This window comes from Ursus americanus, chromosome 5, assembly GCF_024610735.1.
Source record: "Ursus americanus isolate L20-20 chromosome 5, mUrsAme1.1.p, whole genome shotgun sequence".
In the NCBI taxonomy this organism is placed as follows: domain Eukaryota; kingdom Metazoa; phylum Chordata; class Mammalia; order Carnivora; family Ursidae; genus Ursus; species Ursus americanus.
In genome coordinates this window covers 62,323,505-62,343,412 of record NC_142131.1, presented here as the reverse complement: position 1 = coordinate 62,343,412, position 19,908 = coordinate 62,323,505, and the positions used below count along the sequence as shown (strand labels likewise).

General features: G+C 40.1%; 1 protein-coding gene and 1 long non-coding RNA gene across 4 annotated transcripts in view; one reads left to right on the top strand and one right to left on the bottom strand.

Moving 5' to 3' along the window:
• Positions 1-3,342, bottom strand: part of LOC148110132 (uncharacterized) — a 50,093-nt gene extending 46,751 nt beyond the window's left edge. The window contains exons 1-2 of the long non-coding RNA XR_015724584.1: positions 3,237-3,342; positions 1,741-2,058 (exon numbers count right to left, since the gene is read on the bottom strand). This is a non-coding gene — a long non-coding RNA (uncharacterized LOC148110132). The remainder of the gene's footprint in view (positions 1-1,740; positions 2,059-3,236) is intronic.
• Positions 1-19,908, top strand: part of ADAMTS19 (ADAM metallopeptidase with thrombospondin type 1 motif 19) — a 270,506-nt gene that overhangs the window by 47,305 nt on the left and 203,293 nt on the right. Inside the window, exons 1-2 of one of the 3 annotated variants that reach the window (XM_087862325.1) lie at positions 1,466-1,798; positions 2,432-3,081. The exons of 1 other annotated variant lie outside the window; for it this stretch is intronic. In XM_087862325.1, coding sequence (XP_087718451.1) covers positions 1,726-1,798; positions 2,432-3,081 — 723 coding nt within the window. In that variant the 5' untranslated portion in view covers positions 1,466-1,725. Of the gene's footprint in view, positions 1-1,465; positions 1,799-2,431; positions 3,082-19,908 lie in introns of those variants that run through there. One more of the 3 variants, XM_087862324.1, reaches the window with a different exon arrangement.

Genomic DNA, 19,908 nt, shown 5'->3' with positions numbered 1-19,908 from the left:
CAAGGTTTGAAGGCAGAGCACTCTTGACAAACACACCTAGAGTGTCTTCGTGTTTGTTTTTAAGCCCTGGACAACTCAAAGAAAGTATTCTAGGACCCAGCTTATTCAAACAGTGGCTTTCCTTTGAAATAAGATAGTCTGCCTCCCTTAAAGGCATAGTAGTCACCTCTGACACAAGGAACAGAAGGTAAAATAACAAAGGATGTGGGGAACCAATCTCCGAGTGCTGGAATTTTAAAAAATATCTAGGTAACTGGCTTAGTCCAGAGGATGCGTATGGAAGGTTAGATCAAACCTCCTTGAGTCTGATGTGAAAGGTTTGGTGTGGCCGAGGGAGAGGTGTGCAAAAGGGAGTGGGTACCATCAGGATCTGTAACAAAGGAAGCAAGAATATTGAAGGTTGAATTTCCCCGCAAAAGGCAGAAAGAGGAAAGATATATTTTTAATGTGCAAAAAAGTAAAAAAGACAAAATAATCTCACCTTATCTGAGATCTTTAGCATACAATATTTAATGTGAGTCCCTTTAATCTCACCCTTGTTATGAGGGAGAGAGAGCGTGTGCATGAGATCAGAGAAGGGGAGGGGGGCGGAAATTGATAGCAGTGATGAATGGGAAGCCTGAAAGATAAGGTTGTATAAGGGGTTCTGAAATGTCAGGGTGTCTACTGTTCTGGGAACCTTTGAAGCACACTCCATGACGAATTACATTATCTCCAGGCTTAGTAAATTCCTACAGACAAAGATGGATAGAAAAAAATCAAAGGTCTTTGGAAAGTGGGGCCGCGGCTTTCTGTTCAAGCCTGCAGTAAGTTTTGCTTTGTGTGATGTGACGATGGTGGGGGGAGAACTAGGGGGTGGGATGGACTGGAAAGGCGTTTCTACCTGCACACACCTCAGCTGGGGCGTGGGGGTGGGAGTGGGTGCTGAGTAAGGATGCAAATCGGCCTCCCAAGACTGGCCAATCAGGAGTCAGCTGAGGGAATTTGGGTCCCCACCCCAGTAGGGTGTGTAAGCACGTGTTTGGTGTTCTGGGACCTTTGTCCCACAAAGTCACACGAAGTGGGCACCCCTTGCTCCCTTTTTCTTGTCAGATCTGCTTGAATCTTTTCTCCTCCACACCCGCCTCGCGAGTCGTGTCTCCTCCTCATCCCGCCACAAATTCCCTCCCGCGCCTCTCAGGGTAAGAGTTTGCAGCACTGGGCACCCGAGCCGTGTGCGGAGCTTGGCACACCAGGTTACTGGGAACAGCCCCTGGCAGTTCCGCGCGGGTGCAGGCGGCGAGCCACGGCTCGGACACCGCGGCGCTCCTGCCTGCGCGGGGCCGTCCTCCGCCTGTCCGGAGGCAGCACTGCCCGCCTTGCGCCTGCCGGCTCGCTCCTGAACTTTGGGTCTATCCTGTGGGGCTCCGGAAACTCTCGCAACGTCCAGAACGCAGAAAATAGGCTCATCACCTAATTCGCCGGGGAGCCAGAGCTCTGCGGCCCGCGGCGCTGCCTGCCCCCCGCTCCTCCCCCCACCCCACCCCCGCCCGGGCTTGGGCAGCCTCTCGGAGTCACACAGCACCCCCCCTCCCACCCCCGGCAGACAAAGGGCCTGGGCAAACTCGCCGCCCGGCCTCCTTGCGCTCCGGGGAGGCGGCGGCGCCCGCGGTGGATCGCTCAAGGAGGCGCGCGCGGGGCAGGGAGCCGCGGCCGCGGGAGCGCGGTCCCGGGAAGAGCCGCGAGATGCGCCTTACTCACATCTGCTGCTGCTGCCTCCTTTACCAGCTGGGGGTCTTATCGAATGGGATCGTTTCAGGTAAGTTCTGCGGAGTCTTTCGGCTGGCTTTCCAACTTTCCCAGCGGAAACCGAGAACGCACGGGTAGGCAGTGCTGGTGCAGCCGGTGCGCGGTGAGCAGGACTCAGTGGGTAGCAATAAAAGGGAGCGTGTGGCTGCAGATCAGGGGGTCATGCTCGGGAGCGAAATGCACTTCTCTCGACCTCATTTTAAGCATCGTGGAATGATTAGCTTTCCTCTAATGAGAGCAGTAATATTTGCAAAGGTACGTTTACAGCACCTGGAGGAAAATGGGGGAAGTGCAGCAATTGATGGCGATGCTTTGCTTTGACATATACTTAAGAAAATAATTTATCTGTGTTGGAGTCTTTGCACCGGTTTTCCTTCACCAACTAAGTGCTCTCGCCAAACTTTGCTGCCCCACTCCTTCACCCCTCCCCCCATATAATCGTACTTTTATTTTGAAAATGCTGGGGTCTGTAATCTGATCGCAAGGCTTCAGGGGTTGCAAGAGTTTCAGGGGCTAGACGGGTGGTCTCCAACACATTAACACGAGAGCCTTGTGTCTGAACAGAGTGTGAGCCGGGGAATGCTTGGGCTACTGGAACCGCGGCACTTTAAGCCCCGCACTTCTCTGTCTGCCCCGCCCGCAGGGCTGCAGTTCGCCCCCGACCGCGAGGAGTGGGAAGTCGTGTTTCCTGCACTCTGGCGCCGGGAGCCAGTGGACGCGGCCGGCGGCAGCGGGGGCAGCGCGGACCCAGGCTGGGTGCGCGGCGGAGGCGCCCGGGCGCAGGCGGCCGGCAGCTCACGCGAGGTGCGTTCCGTCGCCCCGGCGCCGCCGGTGGAGCCGGCGGAGGGCCAGTCCGAGCCCCGGCCCCAGCCTCGGTCGTCGTCGCCGCCGGCGGCGGCTGAGGAGGACGAGGAGTTGGAATCGCAGGAACTGCCGCGGGGATCCAGCGGGGCTGCCGCCCTGTCCCCGGGCGCCCCGGCCTCGTGGCAGCCGCCGCCCCCACAGCCACCCCCGTCTCCTCCCCCGGCTCAGGAAGCTGAGCCGGACGGCGACGAGGTACTGCTGCGGATCCCGGCCTTCTCCCGGGACCTGTACCTGCTGCTCCGGAGAGATGGCCGCTTCCTGGCGCCGCGCTTCGCGGTGGAACAGCGGCCCAGTCCCGGCCCCGGCCCCACGCGGGCAGCAGCCGCCCCGAGCCCTCCCGCGCCACCCGACGCCTCCTGCTTCTACACCGGGGCGGTGCTGCGACACCCTGGCTCGCTGGCCTCTTTCAGCACCTGTGGAGGTGGCCTGGTAAGCGCCCTTCCTTCCCCTGCTCTCCACTTTTCCCGCCACTCTTCCTTCTCCCCACATACACCAGGCTGGTTTGCATGCACCTTATCCCCTTCCAAAGGGGTCGCCCTGAACTTCACCCTAGTCTCCACTATGCAGGAGTCTATCCGGTTTACCTCGATTGAAATCTCCAGGGCAGTGAGTGTATCTGAAGGCTAACTGGATGGATGAACAGCCTTCTTCTATATAGTTATACGTTTCTTTTGATTACTGTATCAAACTGTCTCCTGGTAACTCTTCCCACTGGTTTTACTTCTTTCTGTTTTCCAAAATAAGCCCAGCACGTGGTGTCTTTTAGGAGTTTGGAAGACAACCAATCTGCTCCCTGCAGAATCTCCTCGGGGTCTGCCCCCATCCCCAGTTCTGCATTTATTATCTCATTTTTTTTTTCATGTCCTACTTCAAAGTTGTCAGTTCTCTAGGGAATTACATTCTGACAGCTGTCTAGAATTTAAACACATGCACAACCACACTGGACACCTGTTCAGTGTTCTGGGAGGGACTGGAGTGGAGAAAGAGTCACGGAAAGACTGGGAGCTGTGGACTGATGAATGACCTTAGAACCCAGTCAGTATGCAGAGGGTCATGGTTCTGTGGTTTAACTTTTTCTTTTCTGAGGTTTACATTTTACCTGGTGGTAGTTGGCTCTTCTCCTCTCCGCTCGGTGGTAGAAAGTAGTAGGGGTGGGAGCCTTGCTGAGAGGCCTGTTAGAACAGGAAAGTAAAAACCATTTGCTCTATCTGAACAATGGAGATCATCATTGGATTTTCTCTCCTCAGCCCTGACCCAGGTTTGGGGATAACTGTTACCTCCTGTAAGTTGGCTTTTACTTTGTGGTAAAGTATACATAACATAAAATTTACCCTTTTAAGCATTTTTAGATGTACAGTTCAGAGGCATTAAGTATCCTCACGTTGTTATGACACTGTCCTCATTGTGGCCTTTATTACTGGTTTAAGGCACAACCCACAAGATATTGAAAATGCTCATGTGATTTGTGGCTTCATTTTGCTGTTTCTAATGAGCCATTGATGAAATCCACAAGGACTTGTCTGCTCATTTCTACAAAAATCCAGTAGTAATGGAGAGTAGAAAATATCCACACAATCAAAGCCACCCAAAGCCATGAAATGGAAAAAGATGGTCAAAATCCAGACAAAATGAAACTGGAAATTTTTACCTATGCCCTCCTAAGGTCTCATAGTCCAATGATGTAAATTGCTGGACAGGGCTATATTTTACCAGATGCTCTTAATGATGAATATTCAAATATGGACATTTTTAGCCATGAGTGAAAAAAGTTGGCGTGGAAAAAATACACGAAAAGCTTTTAAAAATGTTTTTTGTGGAACTGATGTTTGAACACTTCACTGGGGGAAACATTTTGTGGGGATTTCATTGTCTACTAGTTTTTGGCCAGGGATTAAATAATTACATATAGAAAGTTCCTGGTGTTGTAGAAGCAATAGGGGATAAAGCATTTCACTGTGTTGAAATGTGGGCTTTTGGTCACATTTTCCAAATGAGCTATGCCTTCTCTCCATACTTAAGGGAGCAAAGTTAGAATTATGAGTAGGTTTTTCATAGACTGAATAGGAGTTTGACATACCTCCCTGTTTATCATGTTGGACTTTTACTCACTTTTCGTATTAGCCACATATGTGTATGTTCTGAACTGGGAAGTCTTTGTTATTGAGGAAATCTGACGTTGCCAGCAATACAGTATAGCAGTCAGACTTTTGAGTAAAAAGTTAGGCAGATAGCCAAGAAGAGTGGGTTTGTTACTCCAGACTTTACCATGCCAGCCCTTTTTCCCTTATGAGGGTGGATTAGGAAAGAGAGCATAATTTGTTATCTGAGCTCCGATATTGGCTTGTACCCTGACAATTGACAAGTCCCTTACCTCTCTGGCTTTGGTTTTCAATACTTAAGTGAGAGGATCAGATGATTGAATTAAAAACTGGAGGATACAATTGAAATTCTATTAGATGTTAAATGTATCCTACGTCATGCATTAGAGACTTACAGATTGGGAGAAGGACATCATACACAAGTGGTTATGACCAGGTATCTAGGGAACAGCGAGGTGCTGAATCAAATCCTGTGTCTGGGGTAAATCCAGCTTGGGAAGTTGGGGACGGCTGAGCAGAGTTTAACTGAAGCATGAGGAGGCTCTCCCCAGGCAGAACAAGGCTGAAGAGTGTGTTAGGTAGAGGGCTGATGATGAAGATACAAATGTGAAGACCTATCAAAGAAATGAAAATAAGACTCTCCTGTGGACTGGGCTAGAAGGTTCAATAAGGGGAAATGATCCTAATGTATCTGGTGAGATCAGACCTCAAAAGCCTTGCCTGCTGGACTATAGGCTTTTTCTTGTTATAGGATGTTTTCTTGTCCTGTATAGGCCCTAACTATATAGGGCCATATCTTGTTCTTCTGTATTTCCAGAATTCTGTGATCCTCTAATTCTAATGTGAGGAAGCATGATGACTTTCTGTGGGGGTGAATTATTTTTAAATGCAACTGCTTTTCGTTTGCAACAGTCTTTTTTTCTTCTTAGTAAGAGAAAACTTTCTGATGGTTAGTTGCCAGGAAAGAGTAGATAACTAAGTGTAGCTTCCCCTCCCCTCTCTCAGCAGCTACTTTTGCCTTCTGGTGCCTGAACTCCTCAACACCTTTTGGATTATTGCATGTTTGAAAAGACCCAAAAGTCTCTGTCAAAGGAAATAGATCATCAAGTACCCATTATTGCAAAGTGATAAACATTTATAAGATTGGCTAATTCATTCTCCAGATATCAGTCTGACTTGTGCTGTGAAAGGGAAAGTGCTAGAATAGATATTTTGGGTACATGGTCAGGTGCTGCCTCTTCAAAGTACTTAATCTTTCTGGATCTCATTTTTCCTATTTATAAAACACAAATTGTATTTATATATCTGGCAAGAGATGTATGAAGAGTTCTTGCTATTTCTGTTTCCCCTTCTTAGTCTCTAATATTGAACAGTAATCTCATTTGAGCCACGTATTAGATCCAGTAGGCACATAAATACCCTAATACTAAGCAATTGAACATGCATTGAGCAAGTCCTCTGAGCAAGGCATTTTACAGATACGGACAATACAAAAAGGAGATGAAAACGCCTTGATGTGTGCGTCAAGGAGCTTCTAGCCCGGCTTGCCAGTGACAAATGGAAACAGGGAAATACAGTAGCTTGAGATAGGTACATATGTAGGTATGCCCCAGACGCTTTGGATGACCAGCACTGGAAGCCACACGTGCATGCCTTGGCAAGACCAGAGAGGATAAAGGCAGAGCTTTCCCAGGCATGTTGGTGACACCAGAGGACAAAACGTCTCCCCTTTCAAAAGATGACCTATTGGCTCCCTGCACCCAGCAGAAGGGCCCATCTGTTTCACCAAATAACCCGATGAGTCACAACAGATAGGTGAGCAGGGAAACAAAAAAGATAGGAGCTGACACCCAAGAATATCACACTTTTAAGAAAATGAACCATATAAAGGAGAGTCATCAAACTCTGGCTAGTTAATATATGAAGCAACAAACTTAATAGAATAAATGGATACCTTAACAGAAGTATAAGAGTGGATATATATTCATGGAAAATATAAATTAAAAAAAATACAGCAACAGCCACTGTCCAGAAAAAAATGACTAGAGAAACAATGGATCTAAAAATAAGTGGTCATTAAGAATTAAAAACTCCATCAAAGAACTGGCTGGTTAATTTCTGACCTAGAAGATCAGGCCCAGAAATTCTCCCAGCACATACTATAAAGGACAAATGCGTCCACAGTATGAAAAAAAAGTTCTGAGCCCCGAATCCTCGATCTAGATGGTTCAAATTTATCTAATAGTGGTTAACTTTTCAAAATAAGTGGGAGGATAGAATTTTGTTTGTGTGAGTGTAGCGTAATTTATTTGACTAATGTCCTGTTGTCCCAATTTTTCACTTTTATAATTAACTCCATGATAAATCCCCTTGTACAGTAAACTTTGAGCACATATCTGATTATTTACCTCCACCCATTTATAAAGGATAGAATTTTAAAAATGCATGCAGTGTACCCTAAACATTTGAATCTAATTTAAATCACCAATATATATATTTATCAGCCAAGCTTTGGATGTGAGGGCAGATAACTGGTCATAGAGGCGAGCCTTACCCAGCAGGCATACAAACCAATTTCCAATACAGGTTTCTGTATTTGGAAGAAAAACTGAAGACAAACTCAACATAACTTATGTGTAGAATCCTGGACTTTCAAAAATTTCAACTCTTTTACAGTTGCTTCATCCCGAATAAAATCAGAGTAGTTTTCCTTTAACAACGTACCTTCTCAAGCTTTTCCAAAATTTTCAAGGAAAAAAAGACACTTTTGCACTTGTATTTTGTTGTTTAATATTTAGTCTGATTAAATTACATGATTGCAGAATTTTGTACTATGTGTATTCAATCAAGCAAAGCTGATTCTTAGTCAACATACAGGCTGATTGGTGGAAATAATTGCCAGTAGCAAGACGAGAGGAATCTATGAGCTGTGTGCACTCATGTTGTATGCCTCAGCGATCATATTTTCTAGATGGTGTGTAGAGTGTTATTTAATTCAGTGATTCGAGTGGATTTGGCTGATATAACTAATATTGGTTAGATAGAAGTTAACACAGCTTTTTTTTTTTTTTTTTTTTGGTATCATAATCACATTTCCAGAGATTAAGGAAGACTAGTACCTTCAGATCGGAGGATGAATCACCAAGCTCACAGTGGTAAAAGTAGAGACCCATGCCTAGACACATTGTGGGAGAGTATTAGCAAATCAAAGAAAAAGAGAAAATTCTACAAGTTTATTAAGGGAATGATTATCTCTAATGGAATGAATGTCAGATAGATGCTAGAGGATCATGAGTTGATAGTTTTAGAGTTTTGAGGAAATGTGATTTTGAATCCTGGACTCAGCCCAAATATCATCCATTTTTTTTCAAGTTTTTATTTAAATTCCAGTTAGTTAACATACAGTGTAATATTAGTTTCCGGTGTAGAATTTAGTGATTCATCACTTACATACAATACCCAATGGTCATCACAAGTGCTCTACTTACTACCCATCACCTATTTAACTCGTTCCCCCACCCACCCCCTCTTCCAGTAACCCTCAGTTTGTTCTCTATAGTTAAGAGCCAAAATACCATGGAAGCCTAAAGGCAAAATAGTATCATTTTCAAAATTATAAGGACTCAAACTTTACCAAACAGAACCTCCAAAAAGGTATGCAATGAAAAGTCTTCCTCCAACCCCTTTTATCCAGTTATTGCTGTATTCCTTCCTAGATGTAGCTAGGGTTATTAGTTTCTAGTGTATCGTCTAGAAACAGTTGATGCATAAACAAATAAATATGTATATATAAATTTATAGTTTTAAGCCTACATTATTTATACATACACACACACGTGCATGCACATGTGAGATTACCACATATGAGTGCACAGAGAGATTCCTCTTTCTTTTTTGGATAGTTCCCTTTTATCTGATTGCAAGTATGTTCCATGATCTACTTAATCAGTTCGGCGTTGATGTACATTTGATCAATTCTAGTATTTTCCTATTATGAACAGTGCTCAATAAATAGGACTCTGTAGATATGTGATTTTTGCCTATGTAATGTAAATCTTTGTCAAAGGGCATGTTGTATTGGTAATTTGGGGGGGATGGTGCCTGATTGTACCCCACAGAGGTGGTACCACTCTGTACTCTTCGGGCCGGCAGAGTATGAGAGTACGTCTTTCCTCTATGCTTTTACCAATATGGATGGTGGTAAAGACATCGGTGTTTGTGAAATCTAAGAGGCAAAAGAGACTATTACCTCACTGTAGTTTTAATTGACTTTTTTGGGGTATTTTTTTGTGAGGTTGAGCATCTTTTCATACTTTTATTCTTGCTTCGTTTCCTATAAATGTACTGTTCATATCTTGTACTCGTTTTCTATTAGATTTTTGGTCTTTTTCATTTCTATTCAGAGCTCTTTCTGTATTAGTATTTTAAAAAGATAAGTGTGAATAACAAAATAATACATGGTGAGTATAGAAAGTTTGGAAAATATATAAAATAAGTCATCTGTAAACTTAACCATCCATTGATAGTCACTTTTTAGTGTCTACGCTTAAAAGGAAATGTAAGTATCAAATGAACACAATTATTTTCAAATTTATTGGTAAGCTAATAAAAGCGGATTTCCTCAAACGTCATTTCTGGTTCATTAGGTTGGCACAAATTATGCAAATTGATAATATCCATGGGACATGCTTGAGGAACACTTAATCTTACACGTAGAAGGAGAGCAAATTAGTTGAGGCTTTTGTATTGTATGTTCTTAAATTTTAAACACCCTTCTTTTCAGGAATATTCCTATATGTGCAAAAGATTTACACATGAGCCTCTTCATTGCAATGTTGTTTTCAAGGGCAGAACATTGTAAGTAATCATCCTTAGCAGGCTATTTATATAGATATATTGTGCTGAATGCCCAGAGGACAAAAACATAAAAGAAGTAATTCCTTGCTTCGATGCATTTATAATCTTCAAGTGTATTTACACTGTTCCTTTGCTTCAACTTCTTGTCCTCCCTGTGTCCATCACAGATCTCTGATTTAGTAAGTGTTCAGTATCTCTTTATCACCTTGAAGAGCGCATCTCTTTAAGGCATTCTGTGGTTTTCTGTTTTAAGATTCAAGATGGCGTGTATGATCATGGTTCCGCCAATGGTGACACATGAGTGGTTTCTGTATGTAGAGTGTGCAGATACTCCAGTCTTATTTAATGCAATCATACTGTGAATTCTAATAAAAAAACTAGTCTTGTAAGAATCATCATGCTGATGAATTAAGTGACATTGTACATTATAAGTCACTAAATTCTTTAATCATATATTAATCGATATCTTAATATCAAGAGAATACAGTCATGGACCAATTTCATGAGAAGAAATTTTGTTTAATATTTGCTTATTAAGTATTTAATTATTATTAATATTTTGTATTTATTTGAAGTTTATTAGCTGAATCAGTGTATGGTGTACTTTTCAAATTCAGGAAATTCTTTACAGGAGCCTGAAAGTATTTTTTATGCAGCACTAAAACAGCACATTTTTATTGAGCTTACGCACAATTGAATGTTTCCGCTTAATTGCAGTTACATTTTTATCCCAGATGGTTTTATGGCTTTCTATGTACAAAGTAAAGAATAATCAGAGGAGTTCCAGGTTCCTAATAGATGGGAAGTGTCTTACCCTAGGAAAGTAATCTTGACATATTTTGAGGCTGTGGGACAACCAGTAGTCCCTCTTGGATTATGATTTGGGGGGTTTCCTGAAAGGAAATTTTAGGATTCCCTTGACTAAGCGAGGACCATAACTTGCTTCAAAGTGCATTTAGGGTGCAGCCATAGTGAGCACATCATCTTGTCTCCATCTCATCTTTATTCTTATGCCAAGCCCTAGACTGAGAGAAGTGAGAAAATGGGAACTAAGCCATTTTAATGCTACCCAGATATTTGTACAGAATTATTGCGTGATGGTGTTGAGAAGGCCCTTGGGGGTTAGAGAGTTTAGTACTTGACTTTTCCAATGAGAGAAACTTGATTTCATTTCATAATTAGTGTGCATATATCTGCAGTAAATTATTAACTGGTTAGGCTTTAACTCAGATGATTAGGAAATAGAGCTGATGAGCCCAGGCAAATTTTGGCATTATTTAACATCTTCTGCTTTCCTGTTGTTTTCCATTTTAAAAAAATAAGATCTAAACATTTGGGCTTTTTTCTTCACAAGCACATAAAGATGTTTTGCCCCAGATTTTTTTTCTTTCTTTCTTTCTTTTTTTTTTTTTTTTTGGTCCTTTTATTTCTGCCAGGCTTCATCTAAAATATATGACCACTTTCTGCAGTGAACCCACATCACTGGCTCTTTGCTTATGCTTCTCAGTGCTTTTTTTCCTAAAGTCTGGTGTGCAGACAGCTTTATCAAAATCATGGAGGTAGGGGTGAGGTTGAGGGAGTTGGGAATTCTCCATTTAAGTCAGAATCCCAGACTAGGCCTCGGATCCAAGAAATGCATTTAAAAAGAATCCAAAGTAATTCTTGTGCAAGCTAAAATTTGAGGGTAGCCACTGGGAATTTACGAAACAAACCAGATGAACATATGGGAAAGGGGAAAAAGAGACAGGGAAGCAAACCCTAAGAGACTCTTAACAGTAGAGAACAAACTGAGGGTTGATGGAGGAAGGGGGTTGAACGGACGGGCTAAATGGGTGATGGGTATTGAGAGCACTTATTAAGATGAGCACTGGATGTCGTATGTAAGTGCTGAATCGCTAAATTCTGCTAGTGAAACCAATATTACGTTATATGTTCTCTAACTAGAATTTAAATTTTGAGTGACTTTGAAAACTCCAGCATTCACCATCTTTAACCACTAGAGTTACATCCACCAAACTTTACATCCTAGGTGTCTTGAATGGATTTTAATGCACCTTTTTAGCTCCTACAGTGAACTTGGATACCTTTTGTCCTTGCCTTTAACATCCTCCTAGGAACCCACTCAGATCTCATTGAGCTGGAAAGGATTTTATGGATTTCAAATCATTATTCAACAAGTTATAGATGTGAACTAGTTAGTTGGGAGGTGATATAAAGGGACCTTTAAGCTAGTACTAATGTTTTTCTACCCTTTAGGTGAAAAAGTATATAGAAATTGAAACTTGCTTCCCATTCTAGAATTTGGAAGTCAACAAAGCTAAATTATTTCAAAGTGTCATCAACAGGTTTATGGGTAATGTAATAGAAGACTTGTTCCATCTGTTTCACAATAGTTATTGCAATGAAATAAAGTTGATCAGCAACAAAGGAAGAAACTGAACGTACCTTCAGATCGAAAGGGGTGTATGGTGCCAAATAGTTTAGATGTGGATAAATGAAGACTGAGGCACATTATTGAGGAGCATTAGAAAATCACTGAGAGAATTATTAGCTCTTTGCAAGAAATTATCTACCCTGGAATGGCAGGACAGTGTGATCAGGTTAAGAGGACCTTGGAGATGTGTAAGAATTAAATGGTAAGCTATCTCAAATGGCAGAAATAACTAACAAGAAATTAAATAACAAGTCTCATCTATTCATTTACATTCTATGAATTTGGATGTCATGAGTCGTATAAAACTCATTAGAATTAAGAGTCAAAACACATCAACCTGCAAAGAGGAATGGCCAGGCAGGTAATTATATCAACTAATCTGATAGGTGCAAATGATGTATCTCCATTATTACTTAGATCCCAATGTGTGTAAGTAAAATGTAATAGGTACATTTTCATTATAAAATTGTTATATTACCAGCAAATATTTTAGTGTACCCAGTTCATAGATGGGCGGTTCAGTTATTGACCGAGGAACTTATATATAATTAGCATAGAGTCTTTGTGTTGTTTTCTGACTCTGGTTGTGTGCTTGCAGATAGAATACATAGCATTTCAGAATTTCATTACAACAAAATAGAAAGTTTGAGTCCTTTATCATGGAAGTAATAATTATGTATAAATATAACTAATGAAGTATAATGTTTGAGTGATTCATTGTGGACATATCTGTCTTTTAATAAACTTAATCTGGCATCCTCTGTTTTGTCTACTAACACGGATAATTCCTTTGTCTCTGTAGATCTCCAGTTAGAATTTTGTCAGTTCACAATAGGTGTTTTTAATTAGTGATGTTTTAAAAAGTATTGAATCTGTATTTTAGATTGAATGTTTCTATGCAAAAATTTTTCTTTTCTTTTCTTTTTTTTTTAAAGATTTTATTTATTTATTCAACAGAGATAGAGACAGCCAGCGAGAGAGGGAACACAAGCAGGGGGAGTGGGAGAGGAAGAAGCAGGCTCATAGCGGAGGAGCCTGATGTGGGGCTCGATCCCATAACGCCGGGATCACGCCCTGAGCCAAAGGCAGACGCTTAACTGCTGTGCCACCCAGGCGCCCCTGCAAAAATTTTTCTAAGTAGAATCTAATTATTTCTCATTAGTAAGATAGATTCATGAATATGCCAAGCTGATTTTTCCAGGGTAAATCATTATTTAAAATGTGACATAAAGGATATTGTGAATTTTTTTTCTACTATCTTTTTCTCTGGTATGATTTATCTGCCCTAAAATTCACTCACATGTACAATACAGTGACTTTTAGTACATTTACAGAATTGTGCCAACATCACTGCTATCCAGTTTTAGAACATTTCCATCAACCCCAAGTGGTCACTCATCCATTTGCAGTCACTCTGTTTCTACCCCCAGTTCTAGGAAACCACTAATTTACTTTCTGTTTGAATACAATTTCCTTTATATTTCATATAAGTGAAATCATATAAAGTTTGGTCTCTTGTGTTTAAGGCTTCTTAAACTTAGTGTAATGTTTTTGAGGTTCTTCTGTGTGGTAGCATGTGTTAGTAGTTCATTTGTCTTCTTGCTGGGTAAAAACCATTGTGTTAAAAAAATTTTTTTTAAAAATATTCTATGTAGAATCTTGAGATAGAGAGAGAGAGAGAGCGTAAGCAGGGGGAGGGAGAGAGACAAGCAGACTCCATGCTGAGCATGAAGTCCAACATAGGGCTCAATCCCAGGACCCTGAGATTATGACGTGAGTGGAAATCAAGTCTAAAGCTTAACCGACTGAGCCACCCAGGTGCCCCAATTAGCCACTGTTTATATAACACCACATTTTGCTTATCTCTTTGTAAGTTGTGGACATTTGGGTTGTTTCCACTTTTTCAATTGTGAATAATGGTCATAAGAACAGTCATTGTGTAGGTATATATTTTCATTCCCAGGGGGTAGATGTTTAGGAGCAGAATTGCTAGATCATTTGGTAAATATATTTTGGAAAACTGGCAAATTCTTTTACAAAGTACTGCACCATTTTATATTCCTACCAGCAAAGTATCAGCATTCCAGTTTTTCCACTTCCTCAACAACACCTGTTATTGTCTCATTTTGATCATAACTAATCTATGGCTATGCAGTGGTATCTCCTTGTGCTTTTAGTTTGCATTTCTCTGATGACCGTATGGAGCATCTTGTCATGTGCTGTCTCATAGCTACTCATACGAAATGTCTAATCAGAACTTTATCTATTTTAAGTTAGTTTTTTTTTGTCTTTTGACTATTTGGTTTTACGGGTTCTTTATATACTTGGGTGTAAATGTTTTGTCAGACATAAGATTTGCTACTGTTTTCTTTCAGTCTGTGCTTTTCTATTCAGTTTCTTAATGGTGTCTTCTAAAGCTAACTTTTATAAATTTTGAAAAAATTCCAGTTTCTCATTTTTTTCTTTGTCAAATGTACTTTAGGTGTTGTATTTAATAATTCTGTGTCTAACTTAAAGTTGCATAGACTTTCTCCCATCGTTTGCATAGGTCTTCTTCCATACTTTCAGTTTTCGTATTTAGGTCCATGATTTATTCTGAGTTAGTTTTTGTGTATGGCGTGAAGTCAGGGTCCAAATTAATCTCTTTGCATGTAAATATCTAATTTTTTCTCAACACTGTTTGCTGGGAAGTTCATTCTTTCCTCATGAAATGCCGTAGGACTTTTGTCGAAAGTCAACCATAAATACAAGTTTACTTTTGAATTATTAACACTCTTCTTTATATAAATATATGTGTTTATCCTTATGTCGATACTATAAGGTCATGATTTATGTAGCTTTGTAATATGTTTTGAATTTGGGAACTTCAAGTTTGATTTCTTTTCAAAAAATGTTTTGGCTATTCCCTATCCTTTGCACTTCCATCAAAACTTTAGGATCAGATTGTTAATATCGACATAGGGTCTTCTGGATTTTGATAGAAATTGTGTTTACAGATCAATTTTGGGAGCAATTCCATCTGAAACAACATAAAAACTTTTGTTACCTGGAAATTATTGTTACTAGAGCAGTCATTAGGGGACAGTTTTGAACACTGTGTTGATTGATAAGGAACAGAATTAGCTACTGATAGCCCATATTATAAGGTATAAGATTTAAAATTCATAAGGATTTATGAGAACAAGGAAAGCCACTCATTTGGAGTTATACAAATAAGATATACAAATAGGAAGTTTTACATTTAGTGTCTTTGCACAATTAGGATGTGAATCTAGCTATCATACTCCAGTGCCGCTTCATATATCCCATTGCTGTGAAAAAAACCAAAGTTGTTGGGGTCAAGGTTCAAATAAAAATAAACAAGTTAAGTCCAAACAAACAGAAAATCCAAATCTACTGCGTCAGTAGATTTTAGTCACAAACATTCACACTTAATCCCTAAATGTAAATTTATATCCAAATAATTCTGTTTATTGAAATGGAGCCAAGATTTCCAGTATACAGCCTTTTATTAAAAACCAAAGTAATATGATTTCTCTGGTAATATGAGTGTAGACAGATGTCTTCCAGCTATAGGAATCATGATTGAGGAAATGTTAGGAAAACGAAGGCCCTTAGATAGTTAATGTATTTGTCATTAATTTAAAAATGATATAAAGAGGCTTCATAAAAGATAGAGATATTGTATTTAGTTAATTTCAGTAGATCATTGTTCACATTTTAGCAGCTCTTACATAGGAGTGTGTTATAAAACTGACAGCATCACAGAATTGATGAAATTTAATATGAAAGCAAATGTGGACTTGGTGTCATTTTAGAAAGCAAACATTTATGAATGCCCAGTTGCAACTGTTGCTCTGGAAAAACCTGGCTCATGAAATAAAAAGTAATGATATCCAAATGTTTTGAATGATAATGAAGGGCAATATACACAGGAAATCTTTATAGTTTTGTTGTTTTTTTTTTTAACATACTTAAATTTCTTTTGCTTAAGTTGACTGTAGGTCAGGATTAAATCAGATTTTTATCCCTGTAAATCTTGAATTTCAGCTTTAAGAAATAAAATGATGGGGGCACCTCGGTGGCTCAGTCGTTAAGCGTCTGCCTTCAGCTCAGGGCGTGATCCCAGAGTCCTGGGATTGAGCCCCACATCAGGCTCCTCTGCTGGGAGCCTGCTTCTTCCTCTCTCACTCCCTCTGCCTGTGTGTTCCCTCTCTCGCTGGCTGTCTCTCTCTCCATCAAATAAATAAATAAAATCTTAATAAAAAAAAAAAGAAATAAAATGATGGCTCAAGAATTCTGCCAGGATAGATGCTTTGGAGTGATCAGGGGAAAATAGACAAGACATATTTACAAATACCACTTGAAATTTGGATCCAAATTTAAGTTGGTAGAATAGTAAATTAAAGAAATATGTTTGACTACTAATTTGATTCCCATGATGGTTTATTTTGCCTTTTCAGTTTCTATAGTTCTTTCTCCTTGTCAGGCCCCAAGAGTTTACATAATCTATGTGAATTGACACAACCTTCCTTGGAGGGAGGTAGAGTCATGAAGGGGGTCAGCAGTTGGAAAGATGAAAGGAGAAGCAAATCCACTGGTGCATATTTAGAATGTGTTCTAAGCTTAAGAATGTGGAAACCCCTTATTTCTATTTGAAATGCTTTTGGAATAACATACTAAAGCATCCCTGGGGACAGCCCAGCACTGCACATTAATATGGTTTAAGAGAGCTCCAAAGCATTTGCCTATGGTTAGCTCAGTTGTAGTATTTTAGTAAGTGTTCTAATAACTTGGCTCCTCTTGCCTTGGCTGTGGAGTGTCCGCAAGTGCACAGTGTCCAATTTTTGGGTGCTTGGTCACATGGTCTTACGTGTTCTGAACCTATTAATAACTCACCATAGACTTGTAAGAGAATACATCAGACTCTATATTGGAACTGTATAATCAACTGGCTACTTAATCCTTCTCTCATTTCTTTCCATTACCCACTCCTCTAGAAGATGCGCATTCAGTTCTGTTCAGTGCTTATAGTCCCTCCCATTCCTGTAATTCTGAAATGGATTCCAATAAATTAATCTTGGAGACTTAAAAAAACACAATGTAGATGCAAGGGAAGATGATGGAGGACCTCCATAATACTACAAATGGTTATAACTGTGATAATAACAAGTCTTTCAGGTACTGTAGTTTATAAACTGCATTTACAAAATCTTTTGATTATGGTATGTCTGCACATTTTTAGAAAATAAGTGACCTGCTCAAATGAATGCATAGGTGTGTGTAGCTTTCCATGCCCTGGCAGTGGCATACAAGAGATATGCCTGCAAGAAATAGAGGTACTGGACTCTTCCACTAGTCATACCTATGAGGGCAGGAAGTAGGTAACGCCTCCACCTTTTTCTTTTTCAGATCGATAAAGATCAGTGAATAGAATGCTATTTGCATTAATTTTTAAAAAGAAAGACTTGAGGCCCAGTATACAAATAGCTATATTTATTGAGCACTACCATACACTGTACTCACACTCATACTCATGCTGCCGTACCGATGGCTAATTTTCATAGAAACCCACTAAGATACATGCTCTCACTCAATTTTATAGATAAGATGCTGAAGCTCTTGGATATTGAGTAAATCACCCATATCAGGCTAGGAGGTGAAATGCAGAGTCACACCTGTGTGTGTGTGTGCATATGTGAGCATGTGTATTTGTATATGTGGTGAAAATATTTTGTTGCTTTAGTTTTATTTATCAGAGATGTATAACATTCACATTTTAATTCTTTGATCCTAGGTATAGGGTGGAAATTGACATGTAGAGGATATAAGAATAGATTTTTACATAATAGAAATTACTAATTTTTTTGAGAGGCAGAAAAATAATTTTGATGGGGGAGGGGTGAAGGGGGAGGAAGAGAAAGGAACTTGAGCAGGCTCCCCACTCATTGCAGAGCCTGATGCAGGGCTTGATTTCATGACCCTGAGATCATGACCTGAGCTGAAATCAGGAGTCAGAAGCTGAACTGACTGAGCCACCCAGGCTCCCAGAAATTACTGATTTTTGATATAACCTATCTTTTCTTACTCCTTCTAGTTGCTGTCTTGTATTAGGATTCTCAAAAATTTAAAGTAAGAAATTAGTACACAGAAGAGAGAGATTTTCTTTAAAATATGCCTGACAGAGTCCAATACCATAAACACTTCTGAAAGCAAAGAATTTATTAATGTCACTTGCCAGTTTCATTGGTGGAAAATGCTGTTGGAAAATCCTGGCATCTTGGAATTAATCTTGGTTTTGTTCTTTGCAATACATAGAATGCTGTATCTCTCTTATGACAGTCAGCAGTGACTATGACAACAGCTACAGACAGAGTGATAATTTATGAATCAGTTCATTTTGGGGCACTGTACCTGGTGGTTTTTAACAGTTACCTGAGTAGTTTTTATAGTAATCCTGTGAGGAAGGTGTTGTTACACCCATTTTGTTGATCAGGAAATTGAGGAATTTGCTTGAGGTCTCCAAGGAAGCAAGCTTGGAATCAAATCCAGGTCTGCCTGGTTTGAAAGTTAATACCCTTCATGGTGGTGGTTTGAAGACTGAGTTCTGCAGAGCTATAAAGTTCTGAAGTGTCGTTTCAGAAGCTGCCATGTTTCAGCTTCTGGAGTGAAGGAGAATGAAGGGGGAGGGTTAAGAGTAGAGGGTGAACTCCAGGCTATTCTAACTTGAGTGTCATCAGTGCCATTGTTTTCTGTTTAATAGCATGTCATTTTCATAGAATATTTGGTTTAAAAAGTGTCCAAGTAGAATAAAACAGTTTTCTTGGAACTCCTGGAACTTTGACTTCCAGCCATGATGAAAGAGGAGCTAGAATATCAGGCAAACTACGTGAATTAACAGGTTTTCAGGCATTAGACAAAAGGTAGCACGTGGCAGTCATTCCTGAGAGAAAAGATACCAATGAAGAATCTGTGCATATGTCCCAGTTTACAGCCTGAGTGAGGCTGCAGCGCTGAAAGGGGACAAAAATAGAGCCTGGCATTCTTACTGAATTAAAGAGACATGATTGGGATTTGAGAGAAGCTGAACTCAGAACCTAGGATTTGCTGAGGGACTAAAGAGGATGCAGCTGTGCATTAGGAGAGATCTTCTGATGTGCAGAGGGTTCTTCTGGTGTGTTTGTCTGATAACTGGTCTGACATTTGTATCACCCCAGAGCACACATTATTTTTCTAGTACTCAGGGGATATATTCCAACGTAATACCTTATTCTGGGCCGTAAAGTAAGTCTCCATGAAGTTAAGGGGAGTGAAATAATACAAAGTAAGTCTTCTCAATCCAACAAAATTACAAATAGAAATCAGTAAGAGAAAAGTATTTGGGATATCCTCAAATATTTAGAAATGAAATAATACACTTCTAGATAACATAGGGGTCAGGGAAGAAATCAGAAAGGAAATTAGAAAATATTGGGAAGTGAACGAAAATGAAATACAAACGTACTGTGTGGACTGGAACTAAATTGGTGCATAGAGGAAAATATTTGCATCACACGCATAGAAAAAAGAAAAAGATCTCAAATCAATGATCTCAGTATACACATGAAGAAATTAGAACAAGAAGAGCAAATGAAACCTAAATTAAGCATAAAGGATAAATAAAAATAAGACCTTGAAAAAGAGAATAGAATAGTAATATGGAAAATTAGTTAAATCAAAAGTTGGTGCATTAAAAATAAAAATAATCGATAAACTATTTTTCAAGAAAAAAAGATAAAACACAAATGCTCAGTATAAATAGAGTGAGGACATCATTACAAATACAACAGGCATGAAAGGGACTATAATGAACAACTTTGTGACAAT